At 46.0% G+C, this 27449-nt stretch overlaps 1 protein-coding gene across 1 annotated transcript in view; it reads right to left on the bottom strand.

The window, feature by feature from the left end:
- Nucleotides 1-27449, bottom strand: part of ACTR3 (actin related protein 3) — a 478950-nt gene that overhangs the window by 96611 nt on the left and 354890 nt on the right. Inside the window, exon 10 of the mRNA XM_086957055.1 lies at nucleotides 17733-17858. Within this exon, the coding sequence (XP_086813181.1) occupies nucleotides 17733-17858 (126 nt within the window). The remainder of the gene's footprint in view (nucleotides 1-17732; nucleotides 17859-27449) is intronic.

The following is a 27449-nucleotide window of genomic DNA, read 5'->3' on the forward strand; positions in this document are numbered from 1 at the left end:
CACTTATGGTAAGTTCTAGCGAAATGGGATATGCCGCCGTGGGGGCACTGCCACTGGGTGCTGCGTCAGTCCCTACTGACTCCGGGTCTTTCTGAAATTTTTTCGAAAAGTGTTCCCCCCAAGCCGAATCCTCAATGGCTACCTCTATGGTTGGTAGGTTTTTTTGATCTACTAAAAAGGGAGATTTTACCACTCTCCAAAAGGCCTCGCTATTTCTATCTATGGCACTTTGATGCAATTGATCCCACAGAGATTGCTTTAGTTCAGCCTTCCTCTCTTTACATGCTATATTGTAGTCCTTTCTTAAAATTCTTATTTCCACAGGGTCTCTGAATTTTATTTAGTGCTATTTTAAATTTTGTGTGTGCTACCGTAAATTGATGATTAAACCAACCTGGTTTCTTGAGACAGTCTCTTTTATTCTTAACTGTTAAAAGTTCATACATTTTTTCTAAAATTACCTCAAAATTAAGTAAGACTTCCTCATCCTGCCAGGTCGAAGCATTTGTCTATAGAGGGATAAACTGCACGTATCACTTTTCTTGTTATTTCCCCGGGATCTACCTTCTCCCATTTTAGGGAATATCCGTTTATCTTAGCCAGATGCAAAGTGTTCTGGGTTAGAGCGCTAGCTAAAGTCTGTGTGGAGGACTGGGCATAAACTAGAAAAAGTTCTAGTCTAAGAGCACAATGGTCACTTAGTATGTTCACCAATAAATCAAACCTCATGACTATTGGACAACGTATTTGAAATTAAGATGTAATCTATTGTTGTCTCACGGCCCCTCCCCAAGAAAGGTTGGATCCAAACGATAGGAGTTCATATTTAGTTTATTAATCATCGTGAGGCACAAATCGGAAAGGATTTCATTCAGGAGGGACCCTGTGCTAGTATGGCTAAAATGCACAATTGGTTCATCATATTCGTCCACCAATCCGCAAATGCTACTGTTACTGCGGGTGCCGGGATGCTGATTAAAATCGCCCCCCCATATAGTGCTTACACAGTGCTCCTTCCTACAGTAAGACCCAAGACCTTCACAAGCTGTTCTCCCTCTAAATTATTATAAAAATTAAGCAGAAGGATGTCCTCTTTGTTGTTGAACGATAAATTCAGCAGCTGTTAATTAGCATCCAGGTGTACTACCTTTGTTTTTAATCCCGGATTAGTATTGTCTATGAAGATAGTCAAACCTCCTTTTGCCCTACCCGAGGGTACAGGTAATGCAGAGGTAAAGTAGGTTTTATATCCTGCCAAGTGTAATGCGGTCATAGCCCAGGTCTTCTGGAGACAGATTACACCGTGATTCTGAACAAAATTTAGGACACTTCCGTCCTCAATCTTTGGACGAAGGCCTGCGATGTTCCAGAAGATAACTTTGAGCAATTTGCCATCGTTAGTTAAAGTACTATCTTTCAAGGGAGGGTAATAAACTCCCGTCTGGAAGTCGGCTACGGATAAATCCAGTCAATTTTTTTCTATGTTTGGGACTACTCCTCCCATTGGGTTTCCAATTATTTCTTGATGTACCCTACTTTCTACCTCCTGGATGGGTTGGATTAAAGGTGGTTTGTCCCCAATGACCTGGATGTCTGAACCTCCTACACTCAAGATTTCAGTGTTGGCCAAGACGGTAAATTTCTCAGAGACAACAGGCTGAAGTCAATCAACATCTTCGAGCCCAAACAGCATCGAAAAGTGATTGAAGGTTGGTATATTAAAGCCAAGATGTTCTGTGTGGAGGTTATTAAACCCCTGATTTAAAGGAAATATTTGTGGGTAGTTAAAAGTTGCGCGATTGCTACCGTAGTATTCTGTGGGATGCCTATTTACGATCTGGTTTCCAAAAGAAAAACCTTTGGGGTGTTGGGCCAGCTTCTGCGGATAAAAGTAATTGAGATAATGAGTGGAGATTTCTTCACTACCTCTTACCTCGTACCCATCACAAAATGTGCCTTACTGCTCTATGGTCTCTAAAATTGATAATAGTGTCACCCTCTCTGTCTTTGGGCCGTGGGCCGTGTTCCGACCAAGCTCACGCGTCTTACGTTTAGAATTTCACCATTTACATGGGGCGGCAAAGGTCTGTTGTTGCACAGCCAATATAATACTGTCTTTTTTTGGGCTCTATGATTCTTCTTTACTCCTACGGGAAGAACAGGGACTCCCGCATAACAACAACAAAGGGAGCGGATTCCGGTGGCAAATCTACTCTTCTATGGATTAATCTGTTATTTTGTAGGGTAGTGGGCCCGTTAACCGTCTTTTGGGAAAGTTCCGGTTTATTTCCTGATTCTGTTTTGTCCCCATTTGCATGCCTTGTTTTGGTACGACTTTTAGGGCAGTCTTATTCTGTTTTAGGGAGGGAGTTTGGACATTTTTAAGGGGTTTGGGTAGTGGCTTCTCTCCTATTTTATTGTCTTTTGTGGGGACTACAGGACAGGGAGGACTTGGCTTACTGAGCGATAGGGAATTATTTAGCACCTCCTGTTCGATGGAACCTAATTGTTCCCCTATCCTCTTAACCCTTTCTAATAGAGGGAGAATTAAAGATTTAACCAGCTTTTCCATGCTAGGTAAGAGTTAGTTTACTAGTAATGTTGAAAGCTGCTGTGTTGCAATATTTTTTGCGGTAGTTGTCCGAGTACTACTCGGTTCCGCTCAGTTTGCAAATTCCTGTTTCTTGTTTTTTCCACTCTGATAGTTTCTCACCATCTTCCTCTTTTTTGATGGTGGGGCTGTAATTGTAGTCAATTTGCTTGTTGCATTATTTGCGGTAGGGGGATCTTCCGGTGATATGATTACCAGGTCTGGCGATATATTTAAAAGGGTATCCAGTAAAGATTCGGTGTCATTTGTGTCATGCGTTGATATTTCCAAACGCGGCGACTGAGACAGGTCGCCTGTAGTTTGGGAATCATGATTATGGGATATGGTCATCTATAGATGCTGTCTGTTTGGAGAAACCGCATGATTTATAGCCCCCAAGGAAGAGCGTTTTTTATTTATTAGCTTTAGGGACATGCGTTTCTCTGTTGGTAATATTTCTTTTTCCAGTACCGAGGCAGCCCTGGTGATAAATGCGTCTAGTATCCCCTTCACAGAGCCCCCCCGCCCCCCCCAAGGTAGGCCTGGCTAAACTACTTCGTCTGGACACGATTCCTTACTAAGATTATTACAACAGCCAAACACCTAGTTGGTAATCATAAAATTAATCACGTATTTCTAAACGGTTATTAGGGAGGAACAGTCTTTGAAAATAGGTAGCCCTTACTTCAAAATAAGTGTCTCCAGGGACGTTAATGGGGTAGTCCAGCCCAGCCTTGGCCAGCCCCGGACAGCCAAAGACGGCCCGCCCTTTGCCCGGGCTTAGCCCGGCGTCCGCCCACGCGCGTCCCGCGGGAGTATTCAATGTTATATAGAAGTCAAGTGGGCGGGAAGAGAACCCAGGTGCGCTAGATGTCAATGCGCACAGACTGCTGGTCCTCGCAGTCCCACTACTCTATCCGATGACAGTTTGTGCTGATATTAGCCCCAAGTCGGCATGAATTGCAGCAAAGGTTCCCTTTTGAAAGTTTTCTCCACGCAAAGGAAATGGCAGCAAAGTATCAAGGTTTCACGGCTGCGAGCGGCTCCCGCGGAGCGGGGGCAGCAAGCCGTTAAGAAGGACAAGTCAAGGGGGCGGGAAGAGAACCCAGGTGCTCTAGATGTCAACGTGCACAGACTGCTGGTCCTCGCAGTCCCACTCCTCTATCCGATGACAAAGTTTGTGCTGATATTAGCCCCAAGTCGGCATGAATTGCAGCAAAGGTTCCCTTTTGAAAGTTTTCTCCACGCAAAGGAAATGGCAGCAAGGTATCAAGGTTTCATGGCTGCGAGCGGCACAGTGTTTCTCATTATGTAAAATATTTTCAAGCTTTAAAAGTGTTACACATAAGCTACCTTTTTCTTTTTTTGTAGCCTGGGTCTTTATATATTCACATCCTTTTCAAAGACTGCTTTTAGGTGAAAGCATTGGGAAAGGAGTTCAAAACTGCCAGTCTTACCTTTGTGTCTTATATTTCTTTCAAGTCAATAATGGATGGCCAATGAGTATGGCACTATCCAAGTTGCTACCTTACTGATAGCCTTTAGATGAATACAATACAATGCATTTCTAAAGCGCTCCGCTACCTAAAAAGGTGTCCCGGCGCTAACAAAAAGGATTGTCACAGTCTGAATGAGAACAGAGTTAGGAGATGGTTAGAGCTGAATCAAAGACAAGCGTTTTAAGACCTTTTCTGAAAACCATTTCAGAAGGGCAGCTTCTCAAGGCCAGAGGTAAGGTACAGTCTTTCCGTCAAGTAGGCAAAAGAACATCCACATTTTCTAAACTTAATAAAGCGAGCCTGAAAAGACAACAAACCGACGCCCAAGATAAAGAGGCCCCTTTAGTTGAAAATTCCAAAGGCAAAAATGAGGGCCTTGAACTGATTCCTTCTGTTGATCAGTAGTCAATGAAGCAGTCACACATGACTTGATATCGAACCCCAGGGTGGGATTTTAAGGATCAGACAGGCAGCAGCGTTTTGAATAGTCTGAATACGCTGATTAAGAAAAGTAGGAAGCCTGAGGTACCGTCTGTTAGAATAGTCCAGTTTGGAGGCATGTACGAAAGTTTTTTGCTGTTCCATGGGAATAAAATGAGGCATCAGTCTCAAGGACCTCAGGATCTAAAACAAGAACTGGACAATGCTTTAATTGGAGGTTCAAAGGTGAGCTCAGCATCACATTTGACCCCCTAGATTCCTTACCACTGGGGGAGGACAGGGGGAAGTTCCCATCTCTGATGGCCACCATAGGCTAGAGTCCGGAATAGATTTCGTACCAAAGAAAAGAATCTCAGATAATTCATCCAGTCCAATACAAATCAAAGACAAGACTTAAACTGAAGAAACATTTTCATGAAAAGCCAGGAAAAGTTGTGTGTAGTCCGCACAGGAAACTACTCTAACTCCAAAAGACTAAACAATATTGGTCAAGGGTGACATGTATATATTAAAAAAGGTAGGGCTAAGAGCCTAACCCTGAGGGACTCCGCAGTCCAGAGGTTCTGCTGAAGAGGTAAAAGGAGGGCGAAAAACTGCCTGCATACGGTTGCGGATGAAAGATTTAAACCAGGACAGGGCGTGATCAGTAATGCCAATACCTTCCAGCTTCGGAAGCAGAATAGCATGAGCCTGTATCAAGTGCAGCAGAAAGATGCCAAAGCATTACCATAACTGAGGAGTTTTGGTCAAGATTAAATTTGATAAACTCAGAGACCTCAAGAAGAGCAGTCTTAGTTCTATAATGACAAAAACCTGATACAGTTTTCCTCCAAAAAGATTGCAAGCTGTCTATTAACATTTTTTTCCACCCGCTTTGCCATAGTGGGAAAAAGAGGGCTTTCTTACATAGGGGGGAGTAAAATTGGCTCCAGAAGAAAACACCATCTGAGCAATAGATTCATTAAGAAGGCTATTCACAATGGGACTAACCACTGACAGCGGTTTTAAGAATGGTGGGGGCAAGGGTCGAGTAGGGATCCTGGCTTACATTTGACAAAGTGGCAAAACGATTCTTCAAGAGAGATGGGAGCAAAACAGGACTTAAAGGGGGCAGATAAGGGGTGGGGTGAGGGGTAGAGTAAGGCTCCAGAAAAAGATCATAAATCGCTTGAATTTTATGAAAGAAATCCGGGTGGCCTTCACAAAGCTCCATTGAATGAGTAAGAGTATTTTTAGTTGCCAGAGGAGCCATATGAATTGCTCCATGGTATTTCAGTCTGTTCTCAAGAAATACCATGGAGCAATTCATATGGTTTGTAAAGCCTTTATTTTCTATTTCTGAGGCAGATAATTCTCCTAAAGAATTGTTTAATGTAGTTGGTACCTTTTTTTCTCCTCTAGCAACTAAAAATACTCTTACTTATTCGATGGAGCTGACCAGTTTATCCATAGAGCATTGCCCTTGGATAGCTGGTGTGGGAACCTGGACATGAAATTGGGCATTTTGTGTTTTCTGCAGTCGCAATCTATTTGTGGAAACCCCCACTTGTGAAAGTATGGTAGGTGGTCTTTGGGTGGAGTTCCCATTCATGGACTTGTTGCTTCATCCAGCTGAGGAGGTCTGAGAAGGTTTTGCTTGTCCCTGGTACATGTTCTGTTAGGAGACAAATGGTGTGATGTTATGCTAAGCGCCGATGGTCTTGGCTAAGAGCAATTGTAAGGTGTGAGTTCACCCCGGTTACGAAGATTGTATATGGTTGTCATGCCCATCCGGATCAGGACAACAACCCTGTCTATTCGGAGAGCTAGGAACGCTTTCAATCCTAGGCGAACAGCTTGAAGCAATAGGTAATTGATATGGAGACCCTGGTGTTTGGGATTCCATACACCCTGAATCGTAAGATCTTAAAGGTGAGCCTCCCCCCCAAGCAGTCAGGAAAGTATCCCCTGTGAGAATGGCAAGGGGAACTGGTTGCAGAAATGGCTGCCTATTGGAGAGGTTTTTTTGAGTTCCACCACTGCAGAGTGTGATGTGTGCGGCTGTCTAGCAATACTATTGTGTAATTGACCCTGTGACTGAATCCCTTGACGTGAGAGGCCTTCTCGCAGCAGTCTCATATGTAGACGGGCAGGTGGGACTATTGTGATGCAGGATGGCATCATTCCCAAAAGGTACATGACTGCCCTGACTGTAGACTGTGGCTACTACCAACAAGTCGGGCTGTAAACTGCTCTCTAATGTAAATTGGGTCAGATGGTGCTGCCTTGCATTTTTTGTCAACTCTTGTTGAGTGATTATTTGTCCTCTTACTGGATCTTTAAAGAGGTCATCAGCGTGACTGAGCACTCCTTTAAGTATTGGTAAGTTTTGGGACCCTCATTGTACAGTAGTGCGGGTCTCTAAGAGGAAGTCATCATCGATACGGTCTTTAAGGGTACTTGGTAGTATGCTGCAGCCCTGGGTATTAAGTCATTATGATAAAACATCATCTGGTGGGGATTGGCTGTGTGGTAGAGGTCTGGGCCTGTATCCCCTTGTTGGTCTAGGTCAAAGGTGTCCCATGGATCCCTAGGATGTGTATCCTCTCCCAGGTCATCCTGATCCCTGAAAGTGGGTGATGAGGTGAAATGTTTCCTTTTATCAGACTCTTGTGGTGAAGCAGGTGGCGGATTGAAAGGGGGGGGGGGTGATAAAGAGTTGGAAAGGTAGGGAAAGGAACATGTAAAGGGCTCATGTCCTTTTTCTTCTTCTTGATAGGCTAAATAGGAGTGGCAATAGCCTCTTAGAAAGACAATTGACTGGTATGGTTTTCTGGAGGTAAAGGTCCCTACTGTAGGCCGATGTTTTGGCATAAAGCCAGAGGGTGGGCATCCAAATAAGTGTGTCAGTGCGCACCATGCCTTTGTGCAGTGACAGCTTGTGAGCAGTTTTATCGGTCGGAGCAGATTTTTTGGGGCTTTGACTCAGGGGTAGGTGTACTCATGGTCAGACGCTTTTTTGGAAGACCCTAGGCTGGCTGGATATTGTTCTGTGTCTGAGTAGGATTGAGATTAGTGGATGAAGGCGGAGTCCTGCTCGGCTGCAGAGACTGCTGCTTCTTCCTCATCGGGCTGGCCAAAGATGTTTGGTGTGCTGTCAGTGTCTATGCTTAATTTCTTAGCACCGCGCACATCAGTCCCAAGAAGTTTTTTTAGACTGGAATGACCTGCAGGACTAACGGGTATCTTCCAACGGGTCAGGCGAGAGGCATACGTTACAGACTGAGGTTTGATCGGTGTAAGGATAGTTCAAATGGCACTTCAGACAGAAGCGGAACAGAGTGCATTCCATCAGCAGCTCATTTTTCTGTTAGAGTTGTTTGATGTCAAAAAGAGCCCAGCCAGGTGTGGCCCCATAGGCCGTCGATAAGAGTCCAAGGACCTGACATGCAAAATTGTTCTTGTGCTCAGAACGCAGAAGTGACTACACAATCAAGAAAAGTACATCCGAACCAGTCAGCAAAAAGAAAAAACCTAGCATTGAATCGATGCCCATGCACAGTATCACCAAAAGGAGGAGTCACAGAGCCTTGTGACTCGAAAAACTTCTTTGAACACAAACTTACAAATGGTTCACTTCCTTCCTACGTAACCGGGCTCAGAAGTTCAAGATCAACAACAAGTTGTCCTCATCTGTGCCTGTAACTTTAGGCGTCCCACAAGGATCTTCCCTATCCCCCACATTGTTCAACCTAGTCATGGAACCGCTCACCACCTTGCTTCAAGCATCTAATGTACACTTCCATATGTACGCCGATGACACTCAACTTCACCTCAAGCTACAATCCCCGGAAGATATCAAACTTCTGAACTCCACACTCAGAAACACCTAATCATGGTTGGCCGATAATCACCTCAAACTAAATGCTCTGAAAACTGAGTTCCTCCTGATCTCACCTCCTGCGAAAATCGCCATCACCCAAACCTGGCTCAATCACTAAACTGCACTCAATGTCCAACCCACCATCGTGGACTCCGCGAAATCCTTAGGCACCACACTTGACGCCAATCTCAACATGCAGCAGCACATTAGCAAAGCAACCAAAGGAGCTAATTTCCAAATCAACACTTTGAGGAAACTTAAACCCTTCTTCCCAGCTAAGGACTCCCAAACTGCTGTACAAGCCCTAGTCATCCCTCGCATAGACTACGGAATTGTGGCTCTCAGCGGACTCCCCCGATCAACAACTGCACCCCTAAGAGCCTCCTTGAACGCTGCCGCGAGACTTATCACTGATTCAAGAAAACATTTGCATATATCCCCCGACTTAAAATCCCTGAACTGGCTGCCTTTTGAAGCCAGAATACAGCTGAAAATTGCCTGTATGACACACTTGGCCGTACACCACAAGTCACCCAACTACCTCACTCAAAAGCTGACTATTTCAGGAGGCTCGAGATCGAATAGAAGCACAAAAAATCTCCTCCTGAAACCGTGAAGATTCCGGAAGGAAAAAACATACAAACGCTCCTTCTCAGGAATGGCACCCAGGATCTGGAATGCACTCCCTCCTGAAACCAGGCTTATCTCCTCCACTGCATTTTTTAAGAAAGAGGTAAAAGCCATCCTTATGGCTAAGTTCACCTGAACTCAATTTTTGTTGGATCAAAGACTATGCACAGTTTCTGTATTATTGGTTACCTGATTGTTTATTGTTATTATATTTTCACATGATTGCTTATTGGTATTATGTCTCGACATGATCGCTAACCTATCCTGCTACTCACTTACTACCAACTTCTATATTGTACCCAATAGTTTGTTTAATCACCCTCTTGCCCCTACCCCTTGGTTCTGTAAAGCGCTCTGATATCTGCAAAGATCTTGTTCGCGCTATATAAAACTTTGAATAAATAAATAAATAAATCCAAGCCCAACACTAGATGGCAGACTTACGCTTAGCATGCGCATCTACAGCCACATAGGGCTAGAACATATAATTTTCCTGTAGTCAGACATACCTACATAACAAATGGTCAATCTGCATAAATAAAATGTATGCATATTCCTCTCTGCTAGTCTGAAGAGCTGCAGTGTGTCATTTAATACCCTGTAGATTGGAAAAATGAACAGCCAACTTTGGATGGTGGCACCTAAACAAGGGCCACTATAGTGCATTCTGCGAAAAGGACAAAAGATTCACTCATCATAAACTGTAGAGATAGGAATTATTAACCCTGGAGGCACAACTCTGGAGGTACACTGAAATGTGAACAAGGGGCCCTAAATTTATCCCAGTTTCTGTATGCTCTGACCCCAGAGTTATGATGCTTTTCAGCACACTGTTGGGCTACACAACAGCCAAATCAAGAGACAATTAGAAAGACTCAAGTGGTACAAGTGTGGGACTTTATGTTTAAGTTCACACCCCATTATTCTGTACAAGTCAGTCAGCCACCTGGAACCCTTTATCACCGTGGCTGGTCCTTTGACCTCCTTCACATTCCAACTCGCTCTCATCCCCAATTGATCCCCACATTGATACGGTTGGTATAACTCCAAGATCTTAAGATGTACATATTTTAAGAAATTGTCAAACAATAACTCTAAACCAGAAGAGTAAAACATATCTTCCTTCCATTCTCCTATGAAAAGGGGGCTACTATTTCACTCGTTTTTAGGTTAGCACTGTGCAACTCTGCTAGATCAACACGACTAAGAATAAAATGAAAGGTTTGTGCCTTAAGAAAAAAAAGGGAGATGTGGCAAGTGGATTATGATCCTACATTTTATAGAACAGTAGTCACAATCTGTTAATAATCACTACTGACGTTCATGTGAACATTATACATATCGTACTAGCTCCTAGCTATTTCCATGCAAGAACTGTATAGTGCTACACTATGTGTTTGTTTCACGGTTTTCAGGTTAATCCCATTTTTACCAAACTCGTAGCTCTGGCTAAACAATGAAATTGTGACTAACGGTAATAACTTTGTGGTGTATCCAGACTTAAGCTCATACCACATCCTTTAAGCTGAAACACATGGTTAGCTGGGACCACCTGCAGTCTCACTTCTGATAATGCAAAACTGTCTACGTGACTGTTAGACCTGGCATCTTTTGGCATATTTCCCCGGTCTTAATGCTTTCCGACCTCCTGTTTTCGATGGTATGCTGGACTTCGTTTGTGCAGGTTTAGTGTCTCTGAGCACTTTTTCACTGATATTCAGTGCTAAACTGCAGGTGCTCCCACTGTAAATTGTGTTATGATTGGTTGTCCATGATTGGCATATTTGATTTACTGATACTTCCCTAGTAAAGTGCACTGAGTGTGCCCAGGACCTGTAAATCAATTGCTACTAGTGGGCCTGCAGCACTGGTTCTGCTACCCACACTAGTAGCCTTTCAAATGGGTCTCAAACCTGCCACTGCAGTGTTTGCACGCACAGTTTTTAACTGTCATGTCAACCCGGCAAGTGCACCCATTTGCCAGGCCCTAACTTTCATTTTTCTTACATGCAAGTCACCACTAAAGTAGGCCCTAGGGACCCCCCCCGGGCAGGGTGCAGAGTATGGGAATGGTAGTACATGCAGTGGTGTGTTTTACATGTCCTGATAGTGAAATACTGTGCAATTCGTTTTTCACTATTGAAAGGCTATCTCTTCCATAGACTATCTTTGGGGCTGCATTGTAACATGTTACAGGTGTAACTTTTCATATGAAGTGATAGAGATTTGGAGTTTAGATTCCCTAAATTCAGAACGCAAAATGACATCTTTTGTGCTAGTTGGTTTTTAAATTGTGTGTTTGAAAATGCAACTTTTATGAAGTGGGCATTTTCTTGCTTAAGTACCTGTAATCAAAAAGGTCCACCTCAAACAAGGAGGTTAGTGCGTATCCTGATGACCTTGGAATACACACATGTGGTTAAAATACCCCTCACACACCAAAAGGGCCCTTGGTGTCATGCTTCATCATCGGGGTCTTCCCGCCCGGCTGCCGGACGGAGCAGTGCTGCGACAAGCGACTACACTGGAGCACCTTTATAAATTGTGGGTGCTATGTGAGTGAATGGAGTGAGTGTCAGTGGGGTCAGGGGTGATAGACAGGTGATGTTAAAAAAATACCTGGCCTAGTGATACAAAATCCCCCTGTCACTCACTAGTGTGTCGCCACAGTGGGTCTTAAATACAAAAAGGTGAAAAAAGGGATCAATGTGTATGTATATATATTTTATATTTCTAGATACACATCCCTAACTATGTAGTAAGATACTCATGTAGTATGCTCATTATGATGAGGAACAGTGCCTCATGGGCCAGTGCTAGATCGAAGGGTATAATAGGGGTCCAATCAACCCCCAGCCTCGTTGTGCTTCCTCCTCCGTCCGTGGCCTCCGTGGTAAATGAGGCCACGGACGGAGGAGGAAGCCCAACGAGGCTGGGGGTTGATTGGACCCCTATTATACCCTTCGATCTTTCACCCCGGTCCTGACGAAGGGGTATGTCGCCCCGAAACATGTCGACCCACATAGGAAAGTAAGCTCATAAACCCGCTTACTCTTTCCGACACCACCTTTTTAACAATACCAGCCAGTGCTTATTAAATAGTTTTTTGTATCACTAGGCCAGGTATTTTTTAACATCACCTGTCTATCACCCCTGACCCCACTGACACTCACTCCATTCACTCACATAGCACCCACAATTTATAAAGGTGCTCCAGCGTAGTCGCTTGTCGCAGCACTGCCCCGTCCGGCAGCCGGGCGGGAAAACCCCGATGATGAAGCATGACACCAAGGGCCCTTTTGGCGTGTGAGGGGTATTTTAACCACATGTGTGTATTCCAAGGTCATCAGGATACGCACTAACCTCCTTGTTTGAGGTGGACCTTTTTGATTACAGGTACTTTTGCAAGAGGAGGACGTGTCCACCTCGGTGCCACATAGCACCACCTCTTCCTCCCCCCTTTGATTTCCTTAAACATTTTCTTGCTTAGCCATCCTGTGCCTCTGCCTGCCTGTGGAATCAAAGTCTGGTTTTAGATTGAATTGGGCAGGTTTGTGCATTCACTCCAGATACTCCCACAAAGGGAGCTGAAGTGTGCCCTGGATATGGTGAGGAGCCATCAAGGGCTAGAGTGGTGGGAGGAGTTGTTGCTAGCACCTGAAATAGGCTGTTGCTGCCCTGTACAATGCTATCTCCACCACCTGTAGTGTTGCTGGACCAGGGAGGATAGAACTGTTTTTTCTGAGTAAGAGACTTTCTGAACAAAGACTTCAAAGGGAAAAAAGAAGAGCTGAATAAGCTGTTCAGAGGAACTACCACTTTGCTGTGTGCTTTGCTGCGTTGGCCTGCAGTGGCTGCTTCTGTCATGGGCAGTGAAATGACTGCACTGAACTTTCTACAACTTATTTCCTGAGGTTATCCAAGGACTTGAAGTAGCCCTTGCCTCCTGTTGGAAGTCTCAGGAACATTAAAGACTTCAGATTGATCTGCAAACAGCACTGGGAACTGTGTGTTTTGTGCTGCAACAGAAGAAAAACAACTACAATGCCATCTACGTCACAGCTGCCGATTCTGTGAACTTGAAAGCATGCCCACAGCAACGCTCCACTTCACAAAGCAACCCTGGCCTCACCAACTAACTCAAGCCACTGCTTGTACCGTGACCTGTGGGCACTGCACCTCTCATCGATGACGACGCTCCACGCTGACAGACGACGATGCCTGCACCGTGGCCTGTGGATACAGCTTATGCAGTACATGAAGCATCGCTCTGTCCCACACCACAGCTCTGGTCCACCGACATCGGCGCCATTGATTCCAGCATAGTCAAGCGACGTTGCTGCTTGCACTGCGTCCACCCCATGTTGCATTGTCCTGCATCGCAGCTCTGACTCCACTGCCGCCCGCGCTTCTGATTTCAACCTCACAGAGTTCAATCAGCACATGCGTGACTCCAGTGGCGTGACAACTCCTGCACAGACCTCCACAAGACGCCTAATGATGATGCCTCTTCAGAGCTCACAGCAAGGTCCACAACGTCCTGCATTTCCAAGGTACTATTTGCGGGTCTTCCAGACACTGTCACTGGCCCGCCACCTCGTAGTCAGCCTGACTGTTGGATTGGTCAATGACTCCATGATAAACCCAGACGGATGCCATCAACTTCAAGGAACTGTCTTTTAAGTCTATTTTTGAATATTCATATTTTTATTACTGTATGTTGGATTTCTAATGTTTTGGTCTCGTTTGACAAAGATAAATATTGGCTATTTTTCTAAAAACTGGTGTGGTTGTGAGAAAGTGGCTCTATATATACTGGACCAAGATAAGGTACAGTGTGTATAGAGTCCACAAACCCCAGAGGTATAACAGAGGTTAAAGCCAGGTGTGACCTTACTCTCTAAAGTGGTAGCTTGGTCGAGCAGTAAGGCAGTACCAGAGGACAGTGTAAAGCATTTGTTGTACACACTCAGTCAGCAAAAGGTTTCACACACTCAAAGACTGAACTCCAGGCCAATGGTTTTTATATCAAAGATATAGTTGCTTTATTTTTAGAACCAACAGGTATCAAAATATACTGTTCTCAATATGAGAGGTCTCAGATGAGTACTTTGCAGAAAGGCAATAAACTTTGTAAACACAATAGGTACAGGGGTTGCAGTAGGCAACAATTCTAAACACAATTTAGTATTGAGCTCAATGAGTTTTTCTATATAAATACAGCTGATTACTTTGTAGATTACTCTGGTAGTTCCAGGACTGGATCCTAGATGCAGTCCTGGGTTCTAAGCTGGAAACAGTTTAGTAAAGCGTTTTAGTTATTGCAGTGATTTTTAAGGAATATAAAGCTATTTCAAAAGTTAATACTAAGAAACTTTTCAATGAAAATCTGAATTTTATCTAATGGGAGAAAATTCAGGTTGCAGTTGAACTACGATCTTGTTACTTTTGTAATCCAGTACTGGGCTCCTAGGTCCAGCACTGGGGTCTCAACTTAAAACAGGTAGGTAATTAAGTTTCAGTATTTGGTATGTTTTTAAAGAATATTTCAAGTTTTCAAAAGTAGACAGAAGAAATTTCACAGAAAAACACTCAATGGATTTGTATGGAGAAAATTCAAGTTACTAGTAAACCCGGCTAGGATTACTTTTGCAGGTCAGTACTGCGCTACAAGATGCAGTACTGGCTTCTCTCCTGATCACAGGTGAGTACTTCGGAATTCGGATTTCGGTTGATTTTACGGGAATACTTTAAGTTTTCAAAACTTCACACTTTGAAGATTTTTCGAGTCAAACCAGTCAATGTTATCCAATGGCAGGTGAGTGAGTTACCGGTTTCCAGGTGAGTACTCGACTGGTGGAGTTAGAGTTCAGGGCATAGACTCCGGGGGCCCGCAGGGTCAGGTAGGTACAGTTGGTTCACCCTCCGCGGCACAGGGGCAGCCGGGTGCAGAGGTAGTTTGGCCCAATGTTATCCAATGAGGGGCAGGGGGCCTCCGGTTGGTGGCTGCTGGCTAGCAAGCCACGCGGCTGTGGGAGGTGGGCTCCTGGTCACTTGCTCAGGGCAAATGGTGAAGTAGGATAGGGCACAGGTTGCACTGTCAGAGGCACTCGGGCGACTGGGTGCAGGGTGCTTTTGAGCAGTCTGGCGCTCAATGTTATTCGACGGGAAAGGTAAAAGGGAACAAAGGCTGCAGTCTCGGGGACGTTGATTCTTCAGGTGGGACCACCACTTCGAGAGGTAAGTTGGGATCCTGGAGAAGAGGTAGGAACCCCAAAAGGAGGCACAGGGAGCTGCAGGGCGCCGGGTGCAGGGGTGTCTTTGAGTGTTGGGGAATCTTACCCTCGGCTGATCGCGGTTGGAGGGGTCCCTGGTTCTGAGGCTGCAGGCGTCATCTGGTTCGTCGAGGAGGGTCTTTAGGCATTGGACTTCAATTCCCAGTCGCCGGGGGGGACGTCCTTGTGGTCTTGGATCACTCGGGCACGGGCCGGGCTCAGCGGGTGCAAAGTAGGCAGGTCTTGAGCTTCCTGGCTGGCACCAGGGGTTGGTGGTTGAAGCAGAGCCTCTGCTTATCGGTGTCCCAGGCTTTAAGAGAGTCAAGGCAGGCAGGTCCTCCGGGTGTCCCAAGGTTGCAGTCCGCAGGAGTCGCCGGGATTAAGCAGGAGCAGGTTCCAGGATCGACAGGCCGGTAGGGCTGGGGCAAGTCAGTGGGTGTCGTCCTGTTGTGAGCAGCTGCACGGCGGGTCTTCTTAATCTTCTTTTCTTATCGGGATCTTGAGGACAGAAGGAGCAGGGTGCCCCTAAATACTAAATTTAGGGGTGTTACAGGTAGGGCAAGGGCAGGGACCAATAGGACCCTGTCCTGGGGAAGATACACCCCCTAGCCTGCTCCTCTCCTGTGGGAGGGGGGGCAGGAGCCTAGCTGTGATTGGGCAGGGCTCCCCATCTTCGTGATTGCGGGAGTCCGGGGTCGTGCTTCACCTCGCCTCTCCCACCTGAGGGGTGGGGTTGGCACATCCCATTCCTGACGTAGAGTTTCCCGCCAGTCTTCCCGAGAGGGGGTTAGAACTGGTGGGGGCCAGTTGCGGAGTACAGCGAATGGTCTGCAGAAGCTCACTGAGGCGGCATGCCTTTGAAGTTTCTCACTGCCCATCTTGGGGGAGGAGACCTAGCACCTCGCCCAGGATGTGCATTGTTGGAGGCCCAGGAGAGCGGGGGCTCTCCACCCAACATGTCTGCTGTGTGGCAGCCTCTGAAGCCACTCAGACCAGACGTGGATAGTAGGTTAGGTTTTGAGGGGGCATCTCTAAGATGTCCTCTGGTGCATTTCACATTAAATCCAACACTGGCATCAGTGTGGGTTTAATGTGCTGAGAAGTTTGGTACCAAACTGGTCAGTCTTCAGTGTAGCCATTATGGTGCTGTGGAGTTCGTAATGACAACCTCCCATCACCATATAATCTTAATGGCATCACTGCACTTACAGTGCCCAGGAATGGCTTTGGGCACAGGGCTCTTGCATCTGTGCCCACAACACTGGCATAGGGCACCCAGCTAGAGGGGTGACTGAAGTATGCCAGGGCAGTGGGTTCTGTGGGCATGGCACACAGGGATGTGTGCCATGTCGACTCGGTTTAGTTCTGTACTTCGGCACTCAGCCTGCAAAGGCAGTGTGTGAATAACAGGTCAGGGCCCCTAAGGGTGGCACAATAAGTGCTGCAGCCCCTAGGGGTCAGTGACTATTAATGGAGTAAAAAGCCAACACACTCCAATGACAATTTAGAGAAGGCCTGCTAAGCCAGAGGTTCTCGGCCTAGTGCATGTGCTGACATTTTTCTTTTTCTTGCTGTCAAGCTAGAAGGGGAATGAAGACTCAAGCTACAGACTGCCTGTGTCTGTTGTGGTCATCACTTCACTTATAAAGTGGTACCGGATCACTGTAATGACTTCTATCTCCCAAGTCACAATTTCCTTATCAAACCTAAGACGTGAAAGCACACACTGCCATTACAGCCAAAAGTGGAAAATCCTCTACCATGAAAATCATAATTTAGGCACTAACTGGAGATAACCAAGACTAAAACGCTACCACACTTTAGGGATGCAGAGGAAGTACACTACACTTTGGGAACAAACACTATATACTGCACACACATGGTAGCTAGAAATACCGTGCGTTGGAAAATTAAATGATATCATTGTCTAAGATATACCTTAAATCTGTTTTCGCCACTTTTGAATACCAAATCGATATGCTGAAAAGTATCTGAAATGTTTTATCACATTAAAAATACACCAACTAGGTCAATGGCACAGATTTCAATGAATGCCAGAAACACACATTATGGTTCTAAATTACATTATGGTCCAATTCATTTTCATTCATGTATGTATATTTGGGAACACAATTTTAGTTTACTGTTGATAATGTACATTTTCTATCACCTAATATGAGTATATCAAAATGGTTATCTATGGATACCTAGCAGATCCTATGTTAATATACAGCAGCATAGATTTATATTCAATATGTACTATAATTTCAGATAGTCTTCAAATGCCAATTGTTTGAATTGCATATTCACAAGGGGTTAGTTCAAAAACACCTACAGCAACTAAAAGAAAAATTCAAATCAACAGATGACTAAGATGTTATTTTACTTGGTTAGGGTTTTAATATAAACAGGGTTTATGAAGATAAAAAAACAACCTTAAGTTTGCCTCCGCTGAGCTCCTCACTCAGTTTCAATCTGGCATCTACTGTCCTCTTCAAATCTCGCTGCAAACGGCGACCAAAGTCCCTGAACATGGTTGAACCTCCAGAAAGAACAATATTCTGTACAGAAAATAAAAACACAGTTTTTACTTGTCAATATTAAAGTACTGCAAGCAGTTAGACCATTTTTTTTAACCAATTTTTATTTTCACACCATCCAAAGACCGGCACATACAATATACAGTCACTGTGAGAAATATCCATTGAAATGTGAACATGCTTTTCACATAGTGCCATTCACCTCTTGGCAAAATGGGGGTTCCATGCTAAGAATAATCATTATACATTTCCTGGAAACAATAAAAGGGCAAATTAAGAGTCAGGTGCATGCCAACAAAGAGGGAGCGGGAGACTGAGAAACCCAGAACATGCCCCCCAAGGGGGAGAAGCCAGCACCTCCGCCGTCAACTGGGCCATTAGCACCTGTCTGTCCCTCCTGAGTTCCACCGTTGGTGAGATACAGATGTCCCCTCTGTATCTATTCCATTTCCCCCACTTCTGATCCCATTTTTTGGGGCAGCCTCTACTCTTGAATACTGATTTTTCAGCTATCATTGCCATATCCATGTCTTTTGCCCAGTCAGCCAGGCGCGGACCGTGGCCACCCCCCAATGTTGTCCAATACTCCGTTTTGCTATAATTAAACCCATGGAGGCCCATGTCTGTTCAGCCTGCGTGAGATCGGACGACCCCCATATGTTAAGTAGGCACAAATGGGGTGATTGCTCCAGGGATTTACCTCCCGCTCTCCCAAGTTGACTGGCGATTTTCACCCAGTAGTCTGTATGTGTGGGCAGTCCCATAGAATATGGAAAAAAGTGCCCTCCTGATTGCAGTGTCGGAGGCAGGGGGGATCAGGACGTCTACCCAGCCTGAACAGGAGTTTGGCTTCAAAATATGTCTCTATAGGTCTTGAGTTGGAGCAGGCGCATAGGGATGGCTATTTCTCGGGGTGAGGCTAAAGAGTCCCGCCACATGTCATCCTCTTTATTCCCCAGATCCCTCTCCCACCCCAAGTTTAAACATCGGGTCAGGGCGATTGTTGATCAATTTCTTGTAGGTGAGCAATATGGCCTTCCGGTCCATGGGGTCCAGCAACAGGAGGTCCTCCAGAGGGGACGAATCAGGGAGTGTACCGTGCCGAGGCAGGGCTGAGGACACCGCGTGAGTAATCTGTAGGTACCTGAATGTCTCCGATGGAGCAAGGTGATATTTAGCTTGGAGCTCAGGGAACGATGCCAGCCTCCCCTGAACACAGATATCCCAGATCGTGAAGATTCCGATCAAGTCCCACTTGTCAAACCCAGGGATGGTGCTCAGATGACCTAAGATTTCGGGCTCCCACAGGGAAGTAGCCTTCATCAGGCACTCACGCCATCCCAACCTCTTAGTGACCTAATGCAAACAGCAACTGTGTGTGCTGTGGGACCTGTCAGATTAAGTTTGCGACGGTTGGTGTATAATGCTCCGTTGTAACCGGCCCGTCCCAAGAGCCAATGATCAGTGCGGCAATTAGGCTCATTATGGGCCTCAAACACCCAGCGGTTGACAACCACCAACTGGGACGCCTGGTAATACAGTCCAAGATCCGGTAAAGAGATGCCCCCATCGTACCAACCCACATTAAGTTTGGTCATTGCGATACACAGGGTGCAGCCCTCCCAGAGCAGTCCCAGCAGTATTCTATCAATCTGAGAGAAATAAGAATTCGGGATAGGTGTGTTCTGCAGAGCCTAGAGAAAGTGCGGAAGTGCTAGCATTTTGAAAAAGGGAAGCACAGCCGAGAATAGTTAATGGGAGAGAGCGCCAATACTCAACGTCAGATTTGAAGCACTGAAGAGGTACGAGTAAGGTGAGTTCGAAAAAGAGTTCAGGGTCAGGAGTGAGGAAAATGCCCAGGTACCGAAAGCCCCGAGGCGCCACTGGCATAGTAAATCCCCAGGGATTCGCCGGGGGGGAACCACATAGCGTATACATCTGGGACTTAGACCAATTTATTTGATATCCAGAGTGAGCACCGAATATGTGAAAGATGTGAAGAACCTGATGCAGCAACCGAGCAGGGGAGGCCAAGTATAAGAGGATGTCATTGGCATACAGGAAGATGCGATCTTCATGACATGCCGTCCACTTGAGTCCCCATATCTCCGGATCACCTCAGACCCATACCGTGAGTGGCTCCAAGACAAGAGCGAAAAGCAGTGGCGTCAGAAGGCAGCCTTGTCTTGTGCCTCAATGAAGCGGGAAAGTGGCGGAGCAATGATTATTGACAACAGTAGCCGAATCCAACAAATGAAGTTGGGTCCAAATCCCAAGTGGGCCAGAACGGCGAAAAGAAAATCCCACTCAATGGTATCAAATCAGCTGAATGACCTTGAGGTTCAAAACATGTTTAAAAGGTGACGTTCCTACAGAGCCCACTGACCCGGAATAGTGAGGTTTAGCATGCGAGCAACCCAAATCATCTGGAAAGAACTTGTGTTAAAGCTCACGTGTAGCTGTGGATCGAGGAATGGCATACCAAGTAATAACCTCTTTGGATTCCACCTTTTGCTGTTTGTTTCAAAACACAAGGCTCCAAAAACACTAGATTTTCCCAGTCTAGAGTCACTTTTGAGCACTGTTTTTAGCTGATAATTCGTAAGTGGTACATGTGTATTCTTGAATTGCGTACTAAGAACGTCTAAAAGGTCATCATTCCTTGCATCGTCATTATCTTGTTCACTGTCAGAGGATGAAATGTCTGGTAATAGGGAAGCAGTCTTTGAAAGCCATCACTCTCTAGACTTGGGTGGGCTTAGCCCATCACTGTGTGGAGTATGGCTCCCAGGAATGCTGGACTTTGCTGAGGATTTTTTTCTTTCCGATTCATTGTGAATCCTAAATGATGGAACAACAATAGTGTCTTTGGAGAACAAAAAAGAAATTAATCTTGGCTGCTTCCAGTTATCAGCCAGTCGACCAAGTAAGGTAAGACATACATGTGACTGCGCAGCAAATATGCTGCCACAGCCATACCACAAGACATTTGATAAATACCCTCGGTGTAGTCGTAACTACAAAGGGCGATATGCAGACTCTGCAATGAACTCCACTTACCACAGACCTTATGTACTGGCAGGGAGTCAGATGAACCGGGATGTGTAAATAGGCACCCTTGAGATTGAGGGCCGCCATGTAGTTCCCTAGTTGAAGAAGAGGGATGACATCCTGAAAATCATCTTAATTGACTGGATGTGGCAGAGTGATTCAGTGTTCTTTGACGGAGAATGGGACACAGTCTGGTCTTTCTTTGGAATGGGAATGTAGAGCTAGCACACCCCCTCTGACCTCCTCCAGCAGAAGCAAGCAAGACTCACTTTCAAGATTACCCTTGTTAGTTGCATACAAAAACACATTTTAGCCTGTTGGTGGTGCACCACTGCTGTGCATAAGAAGTGGGAAACAACACAACCCCCTGTTTTGCAACCTGCGTCCCCTCCGTACATTTAATAGTCCCTCTTCCTTCCTATACCGTCACAAGATGCCCCCAGCCATCCACTCCAACGATGACCCTTGCTTAACCACAAACTACCTAACTCCACATGGGCAAAACGCTTTCGCTATTTCCTACCCCCATAGACTTTCGAACAAAGCTAAAAAACTCCTAAAATTGAAAACCATCAGACAACTCCCAGAAACACTTATCGTAGACACGTACCACTGCTCATCTAGAGGTCAGCTAAAAATTGACTTTATCTTTTACTCGGTCAGACCAGACCACGGGATCAACAGCCTTAATGCCCACCTCCTAGTCGCCAAAACCACCATCACAGCACTCAGCCGCAAACTTACCATCTCCCTGCAAAAACACCAGTCCCTGACCGGCTCCATTTCCACTACCATTTTCGATAATGGCACCATCCTAATCCAGGCTAAAAATGAGAACCTCGAGTTCTTTGATTCCCTTTTCCCCACGTTAAAGAAGACCTCTACCCCTACCCTGCCCCAAGCCCAGAACACTTATCTGACTACTCTCCAACGCACAAGAAGCCACAGGACCCAACTCGAGCCACCCCCCGCCACCCACCCCCCCACGAATGCCAACCCGCACCAACCGCCCACTACCTTGATATTTCCTACCCCCACCCTACTCTACACTCCCTCCACTCAGACTCATCCTATTACAATAGAGCCCCACCCCCCTCTCCTCCCACAACAGCCCCAAAACCTGCCCACCGTCACCCCGCCACCAGAATTAACCCCTCCCACCGACCACTCCCTCCCCCCCTTCAATCATAATCCTTACTCTAAAATAGAGCTCGATCCCCACTCACAACTAGAAAGTCCTTCTTCTACCGCTTCACCCAACTACAACAACAACGACACCCAGATCACCAGAGAAGAACCCCACCCGCATTTTCATCCCCAATGGCGCTCTGGCCCACTCTCACAACCCCCGACTTCGCAAACTTCCTTCCAACTAGACAGAACAACTCCTCCCCCCTCTACCCCCCCTAAAGATCTCTTCTCACAGGACTCACCTGCACAGATCCTTCTTGTTGATTCGACACCCAGTCTCCCACGCCCTCCGTTCCTTAACATTCACACCGCCCCATGCGCACACACCCCTAACACAGAACACCACCCTCCCTCCCCCTTCTACCCACAACAACAATATATCGCAACGTCTTTCCCTGCTAGAAGTTCAGCTTGAAAAGCTAATACGAGGCATGTATGATACCCTCTCTTCCCTAACCAAAATCGAAGGGCCCACCCAGCAGCCCTCACGCCCCCTCACACCCGCCTCTCCCAATCTGCACAAATCTCCGCCTCCCATTCCGACCCTCGCCTCCACCACATCGCTCCCACACGTAACCATACCAGAGGCAGAAATGCGAACTGACAGACCGAGTAGAGTGAAACCCACTATCTACCCCCGTGAAGTGACCACTCTCCCCTCTTCTTTCGCCCACCTCACGACCCCTAACCGGAGCACCCCTCAGCATCCACAGAGAAGGACCCCTCCCTCCCTCACACGGGTCCCCAGGCTATTCTCATCACCCAAATCCTCTATCCCAGTTATCACAGGAATAGGCAGGGAAAATCCTCCCTTGAGACTCCCCAGACCCCCCTCACAGCTAACCTCCCTGACCAGAGCCCAATCCAACTTGGCGCTCCCCGTTGAACAACCTCGCATCAGATGCATGCTCATCAACAGCAGATCGCTTCAAAACACGCTACAGAATTAGCAGAAGCTATACTCTCACATGATATTGATGTTGCCTTCATCACAGAAACCTGGCTCAACTCCATGTCAGCCCCCAATCATGGACCTGCTTGTACCACCAGGATTTTCTATCACGCGCAAAGACCGCCATAAGCAGAGAGGTGGAGGTGTAGCCATCATTCACAAGACTAACCTAGACATCACGGAAAGCGCACCCTACCTATACAGCTCCTTCGAATGCCTCTCCATCAGTATCAAATCCTGTGCAAATAATGCTACACTCTGCCATCTCCTCTATCACCCACCAGGCAATTCAAAGGAATTCGAAACGCATCTATCCGACCTAATCACCCAATGTGCGCTCAACGCCGCCAATAACAATCCTGGGCGATTTCAACATTAGATGGAACGATACTAACAACCCACTCATACAATCCCTCAACAACCTTCTGATAGAAAATGATCTGACACAACATTGCTCTGAAGAAAAACACTACAGAGGAGCGACACTCGACGCTATCACTGCGGACAACCACACAATCACCATCGACTACACCATTCCAGTAGACTGGTCAGACCACCATTTAATTATTTTCCGCATCAATCAACCAGCACCAACTCGACTCATAACACAAGCTCCCCCCAAATGGACAAGGAATATTGCCCAAGTCCCTCAGGCCATCCTAGAAGACGTACTAAACACTCTCCTCCCAAACTCATCGGAGCACCTCTCAACCACTGACCTCACCTCTCTCTACCACTACAACATGACTACCACCCTTGACCGCTTGGCCCCCTTGAAATTAAAAAATAAAAACATATCGAGATCGTGGTTCACCACGGACATCAATGATGAAAGAAGACTTCTCAGATCCCTTGAAAGAATATGGAGGTCCAATCCATCCTCCCTTCACCATGAACAACTCAAGACGGCACGCAGAACATACAACAAACTCATCAAGGAAAAGAAATCTTTCTTCTGCTCCGCTCTAGATAACGCAAAAAAGCGCCCTAAAGAGCTCTTCAACATCATCAGAAGTCAAACATCCGAACCTAGCAAATCCGTCTGTGGCCTCCAAAAAACAATGAGACAACTTCGCCAACTTTAACGAAAAAATCATCAAGAACGACGTTTCTCTCAGCACTCCCCCTTCCTTTCCCAAGGAGAACATCACCCCAATACTGACTGACACCACCTTATTGATCCCACCCACTCAATGGTCCGTCTTCACGCCGATTCAGGAAACAGAGATCATCAACTTGATCTCCAACGCCAAACCGTCATCCCACTCCCTGGACCAGCTTCCTATAAACTTGACCAAAGCCCTGAAACACACCCTAGCTCCTATCTGGTGCAAAATCATCAACAGCTCGCTGAGCTCAGGAACCATCCCAGACTGCCTCAAGGTCGGCCAAGTCACACCGCTACTAAAAAAAACAGGGTTATAAACAGAAGATATGAACAACTTTAGACCCGTGTCAAATCTCCCTCTGTTATCCAAAACACTAGAAAAATGTGTGCTCCCACAGCTAGCCCAACACTTAGAGAACATCAAGCTCCTTGACCCCCACCAATCGGGTTTCAGGAAAGGATGCAGTACTGAAACTGCCATCCTCAATGTCATAGACGATCTCCACAAATCACTTTACTCAGACCAATGCTGCCTTCTCATTCTCCTTGACCTTTCGGCCGCCTTTGAAACTGTTGATCACACACTGCTCCTAAAAGCCCTTCAAGATAGAGCAGGCCTGGAACTGACTATATTGAATTGGTTCTCCTCCTTTCTACACAATTGCTACCAAAGAGTAAAAATGAAAAACTTTGAATCCGACCCCCTACCCGTCAGTAGAGGTGTCCCTCAAGGGTCAGTACTCTCCCCCCCAACTCTTCAATATCTACATGAAACCGCTTACCACAATACTCAGGAATTCAAACATCCCCTTCCACCTCTACGCTGATGACACACAACTCTATCTGAAAACCACCTGTATGGATGACATTCTCAAACTTAACGACACGCTCAAAGACGTTCAACAATGGCTCTCACAAAATCACTTAAAGCTCAATCAAGAAAACACTGAAGTTCTTCTCATCTCCAACAGAGACGAAAACCCCCAAATTGAAGAATGGCTCAAAGCCATTGACGCCATCAATATCACCCTCCAGCCAAAAGACTCGGTCAAATCCCTAGGAATCACCTTAGACCCCAAACTAAACATGAAAAAACACATTGTTAACTCCGCCAAAAGCGCTTTCCTCAATCTGAAACTTCTCTACAAAATAAAACCATTCCTGCCTCCCAAGGACCTCCAACAGGCCACTCAAGCTCTGGTGCTCTCCAGAATTGACTATGGAATCGCAACCCTGACCGGCTCAGCCAAATCACACCTTGGCCCCCTGAAAACCACCCTCAATGCTGCTGCTAGAATGGTCACAGGAACCAAGAAATTCGACCACATTTCCCCCGCGCTCAAGGATCTGAAATGGCTCCCTATTGAACAACGAGCAAACTTTCGAACAGCATGACTTACACACAAAGCCCTCCACACAGGCAAACCAGAATACCTGGCTGCGAAACTCAAATGGGCTGGCCAGTCCAGGACCCTCAGAAGCTCCAACACGCTGCTTCTCATCCAGTTGAAATCGCGAAAACTCAAAACTCTAAGCAAATGCTTTTCAGGTAATGCTCCCAGGATATGGAACGCCATCCCTTCCCACATCAGAATGACATCCCACTTCCCAAAATTCAAGACTTTACTCAAAGCCCTCTTCCTGGACGACACCTGAACTGTAAGGGGATGCTCATAGTTTCCATAACCCTTGTAGTTATTATGATCTGTATGTTCTTGTTGTATTGTTATCCTCTTGAACTGTACAGCTATCAATCTTTCTTCGCCATCAAGGCACATTGTTTTACCTGATGTGAAGCGCTCTGATACCCTCGGGTCGAGCTAGCGCTATACAAAACTTATAATAAATAAATAAATATTGAAGGGACTAGTTCATCTCATTGGTTCCTACTTATATCAGGCTAGTAGTGCTATGGATTTTGACATATGCCATTCTGTAGCAGGTCCCAAGGCCAACTTCCTTGCTGCATCAATCTTATTACTATGAGTCTAGAGGAGGGTATATCCTGTGCCCGGCATGAAAGCGCTTTCACGTGTTGTGTGCACTACCAGGAAGTCCCACAGGCAGATATGAATGAAAAAGCTGTCTTGTGGAGTAGGTTTACAATTTTTGCACACCAGAGGAGTAGCCAACCTAGATTTGACATGGTCCTTCATTTTTTGGGCAGAACATTTCTGAATAGCTTTTAGTATGGTAACAAACTGAGTAGATCTCTCACTTTTGGACTGGGTCACGTTAAAAAGTTCAAAGAGTTTTTGGTCTCTGTGCACACTTGTGAAGGATTTTTCTTAATTGTTAGTGATTCTTAGTTTAGCGCTACACGTTGTAACACGATGCCTATTCGTGTCTTTAATGTAGACGGATTATGCGGAGGTTGATCAACTTCCACTAACTGTGCGCACAAGTTCAACTTGAAACTTTAAATGTTTCTTCTCCTGTTTTGGTTGATTATTGACAAAAGTTCATGACTCCATTTATTTCTTGACTTTGAATTTTATTAATTAGATAATTTTCTTAATTCATTGTAGAACATTTAGCATTCAATGTCCTTGAGTAATCAAAATATATCCTTTATAACTCTGCCCAATGCATTTCGGGTCAGGTCATGTGACCCTTCGTCAGGGGCGCGAGTCAGAAGAATATCAGCGATCACGCTCGTAACAGGCGGGTAAACCAAATATGCTCTCATGGATACCGGACGGGTAAAGGAGGATTACTCGCGCCCTTTAAAACATGACCGCGAGTAATCCTCCTTTACCCGTCCGGTATCCATGAGAGCATATTTGGTTTACCCGCCTGTTACGAGCGTGATCGCTGATATTCCCTAGACAAGGGAGCCTTCACTTCGTGGCGGAACAGAAAAAGATGGTCCTCCATCAGCCTGTCGCAAGCAGGTGGCATGGGTGGAGGGGCCAGACTATAAGGGCTTGGAGGCTGCCGGGGAAGGTAGTGAACTGGCCCAACTGCTGGCTACCCGACCCACAAGATCTGTGAGTACAGCGTATTCTGCTATGCAGAACCTGTGAAGCTTGCGCACCGCATTGGCTGGGTGGGTACAGACGCGTCTGGACGCCCCTTCTGCCGCCACAAGAGAAACAAAAGGCAGATTGGGGGGTGACGAGGGGCCATGGAACAGCCCAAGGACCTGGCTATAGTCCTGCTGTCCCTTGAGCATTCCAGCGCCGAATCCCCCTGGTCTCCGAAGATTCATAAACCATCAAAGGGCATGTCCATAAGCAAAGAGTGGACATCCCCAGAAAAGGAAGTTGACCTCAACCTGCCATGATGCCATAAGGCCACTGTCGACAAA

This window comes from Lissotriton vulgaris, chromosome 2_1 (assembly GCF_964263255.1).
Source record: "Lissotriton vulgaris chromosome 2_1, aLisVul1.2, whole genome shotgun sequence".
Lineage (NCBI taxonomy): Eukaryota > Metazoa > Chordata > Amphibia > Caudata > Salamandridae > Lissotriton > Lissotriton vulgaris.